This window comes from Pteropus alecto, unplaced genomic scaffold, assembly GCF_000325575.1.
Source record: "Pteropus alecto unplaced genomic scaffold, ASM32557v1 scaffold53, whole genome shotgun sequence".
NCBI classification, from domain to species: Eukaryota; Metazoa; Chordata; class Mammalia; order Chiroptera; family Pteropodidae; genus Pteropus; species Pteropus alecto.
Genome location: NW_006434366.1, coordinates 5,848,129 through 5,857,438, shown reverse-complemented (window position 1 = coordinate 5,857,438; position 9,310 = coordinate 5,848,129). Strand labels below are relative to the sequence as shown.

At 57.3% G+C, this 9,310-nt stretch overlaps 1 protein-coding gene across 1 annotated transcript in view; it reads left to right on the top strand.

Annotated features, from left to right (window-relative positions):
* CHL1 (cell adhesion molecule L1 like) overlaps positions 1 to 9,310 on the top strand; it is a 56,228-nt gene that overhangs the window by 5,716 nt on the left and 41,202 nt on the right. The window contains exons 4-5 of the mRNA XM_015587170.1: positions 486 to 673; positions 8,424 to 8,546. Of these exons, the coding sequence (XP_015442656.1) occupies positions 486 to 673; positions 8,424 to 8,546 (311 nt within the window). The remainder of the gene's footprint in view (positions 1 to 485; positions 674 to 8,423; positions 8,547 to 9,310) is intronic.

The window sequence follows — 9,310 nt, the reverse complement described above, 5'->3', positions numbered from 1 at the left end:
CAGTAGCGGGGGACAGTAGCAGGGGCTTTGGCTGCACCACGAATTCCTCGCAGTTCCCAAGGCCGCGAGGCCAAGGCCAAGGTGCCCGCAGGGTGGGCGTCCGGCGAGGCCGGTTCCTGGGTCATGGCCGTCCTCTCCTCTCGCTGTGTCCCCCCATGGTGGAAGGGACGGGGGGCTCCTTGGAGCCCCGTTGACAGGGCGCTAACTCATGCGTGAGATTCCACCTGTGAGCTAATGGCCCCCGAGGGCTCCGCCTCCTGCCACCAGCCCCTGGGGGTTCGGCTTCAACAGACTAATCCTGCGGGGCACAAAATTCAGTGCGTAGCAGCTCGTGAGGCTTCTCGAGCTTCCGACGCCGTTTGCCTTCCGTGTGCGTGTGCTTTACCGTAAAACGCCTACGTCCCTTCATTCCTGTGCGCTCATCTCCAAATGCTTTCACGGGCCCGGCGCTGCTTCAGGGCCGCTCAGCCGAGCTTCTCTTACAGGTTCACGTGGACGAAGGACGACAAGCCTTTCCACCTCTCTGACCCCCGGATCACTGTCTCCCACAACTCGGGGACCTTCAAGATCTCTAACGAGGGGCACGTGTCTCACTTCCAAGGGAAATACCGCTGCTTCGCCTCCAACAGACTGGGAGTGGCCATGTCAGAAGAAATAGAATTCATAGTTCCAAGTGAGTATGACGGGGGCTTCGTTGTTGAAATGCTCTTGTGAAGTGTTAAGTAGAAGTTATACTGGGCACTCGTGAAATAGCATGTTATAATTCAGCCGGTTTATATGCACCTTACATTTGATTTATGAGGGAAAGTCTCTTCCACGTCTCGATACTGAGAAGCGGATGACCTTGAAAGCAGCATCATTTAGCTGTGTTTCAGTAACCTGGGGTAAAATAGTACCTTCGCCTCGTAGGATGAGAGCTAAGTACAATGCATGATTAGTTATGTTCGGCGAAGTTATGCTGCAGTAATGAGTCACCCGAGCCCGTGATGACACAGGTCGTTCCCTGATTAAGCAGTTTGCTGTGGGCCAGGCAGCTCTTTGGGGCAGCTGCTGCCCACGCAGCCTCCTCCGTGAGTGAAGCTGATGTAGACTCATCGTCCTGCGGCTGCGTCATGGGACGCTCATGCCCCTTGGTCAGAGTCTGGGGCAGAGAGCGTGAAAGTTCACTGCCAAGGAGAAGTTACACTGGCGACTTGACTTAGTTTAGTTGGTGGCACAAAGCAACGGGATGGCCCCATCCGGCGTCGACGTCAGAGTCGCCTCGGGGGGAGCTCCCGTGACCGGCACACCTTAGCGAGTCGTCCATAAGTGGTGACGTGGACGCTGCGGACGACTTCGCTGTGAGGGTTTTGCTTATCGACAACGATCACCAAAGCGGGTGCCTCGGTCCTGGCTGCATCGGCCTGTGTGCACGGACGTCCACTGACTCTCCCTGATCGGGGCGTTTCCAGCTTCGCACGGCTCTGACCAAAGGCCTTGCTGTGGATCCTCACGCATCAAGCTGCCACGAACTGCCGTTTGCCGGCTTCTTGCCGAGTTCCAGACACCGAGCGGCTCGGAGGAAGTCGTAGGCCCCGCGGGACGTAGAGGAAGGGTCTGCGGACACCTCCAAAAACAAGTCGTGAGAAACACGTGCCTCATCCTAAAAGCCGGGACGGGGTCTGGGGTCAAACTGTTCCTAAGTCCTCCTATTATTGTAGAGGAGGATAGAGGTCAAATTTAGACTCTACAAGGAAACTGTGCAACTTCAACTTTATAGAGCAATTACTGTAAAAGCATAGAGAAACTATGGACGATTATCAGACTGTGCGGTGTGAGGGAGAGGAGGAGAAAGTCAGAGAGGAGAGAAACACAAGGAAAAGCGAGATGAGCAGAAAGAAAAAATAGGAATAAATCCAAGTGTCCATCACTGATAAGATGAACGAGACCCCGTGCGCCAAATGAGTAAGAAAAGCCGTGAGCTCTTCGCAGCGGAGCGCGGCGGAATCGTGCGCGTGAGCGTCGTTAAACGGAGGGGTGGGAATGGCATCCGGCCAAACGCGACGTGAGCAAGCGGGCGGCTCTGGGGGCGTCGGTCACCGCAGACGGCGAAAGGGCTTCCTGGCGCCGAGTTCACCGGGCTGCAGGGTGTTCGATCGTGAGAAGCAACAACGAGAAGTCCAGGGAGAAACGGACCGTGACGGGGTTGGTCACGGATCGCTTTCTGGAACCGGGAGCTGAAGCGCACAGCGTCGGTGAGCGCACGGGAGCCTGGTGCACGGACGCTTGTCACATGGGAGCCTGGCACAAGCTCCGGCTGGTGACCGTGTGAGACCATGGTACCCAAAACCGCGGAATGCGTTTTCTCCAATATTTGATGATAAGTGAGCTGTGCAGAAAATGTGGCCATATGAGACTAGTTCAAAATCAATAATGAAAAGAAAACTAAAAAAGTCTTCTATCTTTGCAAATTAACAAACATGTTTCTAAGTAACTCATAGGGCAAAGAAGAAATACCGAAGAGAAATGGAGTATATTTTGAAGTGATGCCGGTAGAAATTCTACAAAATAAAACAAGCTCGAAGCAGCTAAGACGTTACGCTGAGAGATACTTTTAGTGTAAGAACTTTTATTGGAAAAGAAGGGACGACAGGCAGGCTCATGAGGTGACATAATGTTGAGATGAAACCGGATGAGCCAGTTTAAGGTAACGGAATAAACTCAGAGAAAGTAGAGTGAAGGGGGAAAAAACGCAGACACGCAAAAATAAGTCCAACAGACAGACGCAAACACTTTGCCGTTGAAAAGCGTTTTAAAGAGATCTGCATAATGGAAAAAGTACGATTTTCGTGGATTAGAAGACTCAGGAAAGCTAAACTGTCAATTCTCCCTGAGTCGATAAACAGAATAATTAAATAAATCGCCGCAGGTCGTTTTCTGTCTGTCTGTGAACTGTGACCAAGTGATTGACAAGTGTATCTGAGGATCAATGGGCACAATCTGGCGGAAACCCTCGAAGAACAAGAACAGGTCAGGAGCCCTCGGCCTTGTTGGGTGACCCCGGTCAGCCCGCCAGGTGCCCTCGGAGCTGCCCGGCGGCCCCGGGAACGAGCCCGGGTGTCTGCAGACGGCGTCGGGGAGCTGCCCAGGTCTCCTCTCCCGCTTTTTCTTTTCCTTTTCTTCCCAAGCTGAATGGTGTGGAAAAACCAATCACCCCGCAGAGAAACATGTCTCTGGAGCCTCCCTCACCTCCTGGAAAGGATCCCTCCAGGTGGCTAAAGACTTAACCGGGGGCCAAAGGCTCTTAGAGAGTAGGAGGGGACCGCGCCGTGCGTGCGCGGCCCGGGCGGGGCGGTGCCTGCACCGGACGAGGCGGAGGCCGTGCAGAAGGCGGCCGAAGGCGTCTGACCGCGTTTGACGTTTAGATCTTTTCTTCCAAAGAGCCCAGGGGACCGTGCGCAGAGGGGGCCCAGCCCAGGAAAAATTCTTGCAGACGAGTATCACGAAATATAATATTCTGTATGTATAAATCAGTTCACACACCTCTAAGGGAAAAGCAAAACAGACAGACAGACAGAAACAGAGGAGCGAAAAGGCACGAACTCGCGCCTCCGACGGGGTCACCGATCACAGTGCCAGCGCGCGCTCGGCGTCACCAGGATCCAGAAACAGATCCGCGGTAACCCAAACGATGAACGCATTGGACCCCACGAAACCAGGCTCTGTCACAGAGCCCAAGTCACGCCGGGCGGGCACACGCGGCCGCGTCTGTGGGGGACGGGCCGTCACCCCCTCCATTGAAGGCAGCTCACGTCCTTGTCCACACCCGTGTGCCCGGTCCACGTGCCCCGGGGATATCTGTGGTGGCGCCGTCTGGAAAAAATGTGAGCCCCTCCCCCCCATGGCGGAATGAAAAAATAACCTGGTTTATTTGTTAAAAGCGCCCCCAGCAGCGAACACCGGCCGGCCTCAGGAGTGTGCCGGACAGTGGAAGCGGAGCTCGGAAGAATACGTTCGGGACGGTTTTGCTTTCCTACCTTCAAAAGTCGGCAAATGGAAAGCATCACGTAGGAGTACGATGTCATGTGGTGACATTAGGATGACAAACGAGACTGGGGACAGCACTGGCCTCCAGGGGACAGCACTGGCCTCCAGGGAACAGGGTGGGCAGGTCATCGGGCGGGTCATCGGGCGCGTCCCCGTGAGGCTTTGGCGTGACGGGTGGCGGGGAAAGTGTTAGTTGTATTTCTTTCTTTTTCTTTGCATTTACTTCAAATGCGGTCTTTTTCTCTACATATAATAAGTGTGACGCGTACTGATTTGCCTCAGTGAGTGGCACTAGGCTATTAAGTGAGACACTGTAGCATAGTAGTGGACAGGGCAGGGACACATAAACTTGAAGTGGCCTCAGGAGTTCAAGCTTCAAGTGACGGTCCATAGGAAATTTGAATGAATCCTGCATCGGAGAGTAGAACCACGAAAATTGTGGTTGAGAATCATGAAACTAGGACAATCAATCAGTTTATCGATTTATCTATCTACCTATCTGAAGTAAGTCAGCTGAAATAAGGTGAGAGAGAGAGCGAGAGAGAGAGAGCGCGCGCCAGAGAGAGAGAGAGAGAGAGAGAGAGCGTGAGCGAGCGCTGGGCATTGGGGTGATCCTCAACCTGAATTCTAGCGGTTGCTATGGAAACGCAAAGGCAGCTGCTCGACTTCGACTCATCACGGAGAAGGAAATGGCACATTTTGGAATAAGATTCTGCAAATAAGGGATTTCCCAAAATATCTTCTCTCGCCGTCTGAGCAGACCGCGTGAAGACACGGCCGGCCGAGGGTGCTCCGGGCCAGGACCTGGCAGCTGAGGGACACGCGTGGCTCCGGGCTGCGTGGTGGCCGATGCCCCGTTTGTCTGCTGCTGTAGACGAGAGCGAAATAAATTCAGTTTCTTAGGCACCGTTTCCGGTCTCTCCTGAGATTACTTTATCCCCCGACGGCTTCCCATAATCATCAGGTGTGCTGGGTTCCTCCCCTGGGGCAGCTTCTTCCGGACCGTCTCCTTCAGCCGTCCCCTCGCTGTTCCCGGCCGCTTCGGGGGGGGTGGGTGGCCGAAGCAGTGTTGGTGGCATGTGCTAACATCTCCGGCTGATGTCTGCTAACCAGCCACAGAAGATCAGCCATTTTGGAGTGCAGCTCTGCGTGCTGCAGGTTTGGTTACGGCCGAGGATTTTGCAGGTAGAAGCCTGGGGTGACCGGGGTGGGGACTGGGTGTCCTTCCTCGGAGAGCGTTCACGAGGAGCCTGTGACCGAAAGGCAGTGTTGTTGCTCGGAAGTCCTAAGGGGATTCCTGGGGTGCTCTACAGGAAGTGGTTAGGGGGGACTCTAAGGAAGTAGGAATCAAACTTCTCCACAGACGGAAACTGGGGGGTGGCACAGGATGGAGCTCGGTGGCCTGAGTTGGGACGGTGACTCCAGGGCGCGCGCTGGGCCAGCACTGTGAACGGCCGATGTCAGCTGAGGCCGGCCTGGCCTTGGGGGGACGGTGGGGACTCACTAGACAACCTCAGAGCTTGCGCCCTGGGCCCCGTCCCCACCCTGCAGACGCGTGCACGTGGGTTTGGGAGCTGCTGGGTCAGGGCTGTGGGGGGCGGCGGAGGCCAGGCGGAGCCCCCCGTCAGAGGCTGAGCAGGAGGCAGCCTCCGCCCCCGGCCCCCACCCCGTCTGCACCCCGAGAGGGGCCACTGCGCACACCTGCACCCCGGGCGGCAGCCAGTGCACGCAGTGTGATTTTTAGGTGCCCGACACTGTTCTAACTGATTTCTGTGAAATGGTTCTTTAAACGTTGACACATACCGGTGAATTGGGTGTCATTATGGTCTCCATGTTATGCACGAGGACTCGGGGGCACGTGGAGGGCCAGGTCCGGGTCACATGGTGGGTGACGGAGCCGTTCAGTGCTGCCCGCGCCGGTGGCTGGTGACGCATCGCCTAGGTGAGTGGAAAGCGTCCTGCTCCGTTGAAACACCTTGACGTGCAGCGTCAGGCCGGAGAGGTGAGGGACACGGGGGTCGTGACTGTTCCTTAAATGACAGGAGAGGCCGCCATCAGGTCCGGGATGCGGTCAGCTCACGGCGAGTGTCCATGTTCACCGCCCGGTGCCAGTCCCAGCTGCGGTGACGATGCTGCTCGCCGACCTCGAGGGTTATGCAGCTTAGGTCTCACGGGACCTAAGGGCACTTCTGGTGACACTTCCGAGGATCCCGGGGGAGGGAGGACGCCCCGTCCCCACCGCCTCCGAGAACATCAACTGCAGACGCTGGCACGTGGGTTTGGGAGCTGCTGGGTCAGGGCTGTGGGGGGCGGCGGAGGCCAGGCGGAGCCCCCCGTCAGAGGCTGAGCAGGAGGCAGCCTCCGCCCCCTAGGGCACTTCTGGTGACACTTCCGAGGATCCCGGGGGAGGGAGGACAGGGTTCTGGGACGGCGGGAATGGCGGGGGGCGGGCGCTGCTCTGCAGTTCCCGTGGGCTGCAGCGTCCGGGCCGGGAGACCCCAGGGCATTCGTGAGTCTCCCACGTTCCCGGGGCAAAGAGGTTGTGTCATTATATTGAGAGAATCGATGACGAGTTTTGACACACACGGCACCTCGAGGTGCAGGTCGCCTAGCGGTTCTGTGTCCGCACGTCTCCAGGAAGCTCCAGGAAGAAGGTTGGTCACTGTCAGACGAGCTGCCACGTGCCTCCAGGACGGCGCGTTCGCCTTGGGTTCTGCGCGGGTTCTTGGGGACCGGTGCCCTCGGGGCTAGCTCACGGCGAGTGTCCATGTTCACCGCCCGGTGCCAGTCCCAGCTGCGGTGACGATGCTGCTCGCCGACCTCGAGGGTTATGCAGCTTAGGTCTCACGGGACCTAAGGGCACTTCTGGTGACACTTCCGAGGATCCCGGGGGAGGGAGGACAGGGTTCTGGGACGGCGGGAATGGCGGGGGGCGGGCGCTGCTCTGCAGTTCCCGTGGGCTGCAGCGTCCGGGCCGGGAGACCCCAGGGCATTCGTGAGTCTCCCACGTTCCCGGGGCAAAGAGGTTGTGTCATTATATTGAGAGAATCGATGACGAGTTTTGACACACACGGCACCTCGAGGTGCAGGTCGCCTAGCGGTTCTGCGTCCGCACGTCTGCTGGGAGCTGCAGCTCCAGGAAGAAGGTTGGTCACTGTCGGACGAGCTGCCACGAGCCTCCAGGACGGCGCGTTTGCCTTGGGTTCTGCGCGGGTTCTCGGGGACCAGTGCCCTCGGGGCCGCTGCTAGGAGCTCGTCTGCCGCTGGGCGTGCACCGGGGAGGACGGTGGACACTGTGACCTCGTTGCCTGGTACCGCCTGGACGGGCAGGGACGTTCCGCACACAGCCAACCGCTTCACCGGACCAGCTCGTGGCGGCCCTTCCCACACCCTGAAAGCCCAGCCGGGGGAGATGCTGGGGCGCGGGCAGACCCCGAGCCCTTTGCACACAGCCGTGCCGTGGCAAACTCCGGCGTCACCAAAACGCGACTCAGTGACGTCGTTTCGGGTGTTGATGGAGAGGCCGTCCGAGATAAGCTGGCAAGCTAAAGCCGCGTGGTGACCTCGCGGAAAGGAACAGTGACAGTTTACAGCTCACCTTGTGACGTGTCCGTGTGTCCAGACCCGGCGATGCCAGGAACGGCCCCCCGAGAAACACGCTGCGCAGAGGTCGGCGGCGGGAGCGGCTTTTGAATGGAGCCACAGCTTCCTCCGGACGAGGGTGGACGTTGTGCCTGATCTTGAGCTTACGGGACGAAATTTCACGCTCGCCCGTGGAGGGTAACGCGCTTTCTTCCGAGCGTGGCATCGGGCTCACTGAAGAGTTTCAGAGTCGAAGACGACGACCTAACGAAACTTAGCGAATTAATGCCTCTCGCGAGGTCTATTCTCAGGCCTTGAGTCATGACGTGGATAAATCTGCCTCCCTGTTTCCAGGCATTCATTTCCTCTTCGGCCGAGCGATGAAGTGGTCGGTGGACCCATCAACGTGATGTTACTGCACGTTTTCATCGATGCCCTGGAAGCCAGTTGATTTGCATGTCTCCATTTTCGGAGTTGGAGTTTTATAGCCTTGACTTACTCCCTGTGGGAGGAGCGTGCTTCGACGGTGGGACTCCCTCTTGGAATCGTTAGGTTTTTCTGGGTGTTCTGTGGGGGTGGCTCTCAGCTCTGTGCAGAATACGCCCGAGCGTAGAATCGCCATGAGTATGTGTCGTCTGGTTGCAAAACGCGGATCCTTCACGGGTTTTCCTCTGCAGGGGAGATACAGGAACCAAGATTGGGGGTCTTGAATTGATTAAAAATGCCCTAATTTTTAAAAAGTGAATTAAGATATTACTTGTGACATTAAAAGTCAATGTAAAACAATGTCTTAACATGATTTTTTTCAATGCCAGATGTTCCGAAATTCCCCAAAGAGAAGATCGAGCCTCTCGAGGTGGAGGAGGGGGACGCTGTGGTCCTTCCGTGCCGCCCCCCGAAAGGCCTGCCGCCCCTGCACATCTACTGGATGAACATCGGTGAGTACTGCTCCGTTCCATGTCCACCATCGTGCCAGACCGCGTCCCGGACCCAAGGCGAGAAGCCACGTAAGGTTATCGACGTCCAACCGAACAGACTCTTGAAACCGTGTCCAGCTCGTCTGCTCACGCTTTACCTGCGCAGATGGTGTGTGTGAAACACTAGAAAACCACTCCCTGAGTATTTTTTAATCTCGTCACATCTGCGAAGAGCGGAGGCTGCGGTAGGAGGGGTTATGTCTGTGCGAGAGGCTCTCAGACGCCACGTCACGGCCGAGCGTGGCTCGTGCCCCGGCGCTGTCGGTTCTGTTTTGGTGAGATGTGGCACCCGCGGCCCACAGCGACCCACAGAGAAATTAGTGTTGACATTTGTGTTCCACTTGCCAAAACTTTCACTCTCGACCTGAGACCCCTGCGTCCCGCAGAGCCCGGCCCGGCCCGGCCGGTGCCTGCGCAGAGCTCCCAAAGCATTTTCTCCCCACGGCCCAGGGGGAAAACGATCCTATTCGCACAGAGCTCGGGGGAACACAAAGGAGGCTGCTCCCCGCTGCGGCCGAGTGTTCTGGGCTCCAGTCACCTTAGAACTGTCCCGACCGCCTCCAGGAGGGGACTGACTAATACCTCAGAGACAACGTTCAGGGAGATCTGTTTAAAAGAGATATCCTAGCGCAATAAAAGCGCTAACTAGGCCAGCGTCGGGATGGGGCGCGTGTTCAGGTCGGGGGGCCGGGGGGCGAGGGCGTGCGGGCCGCTGGCCGGTGGAC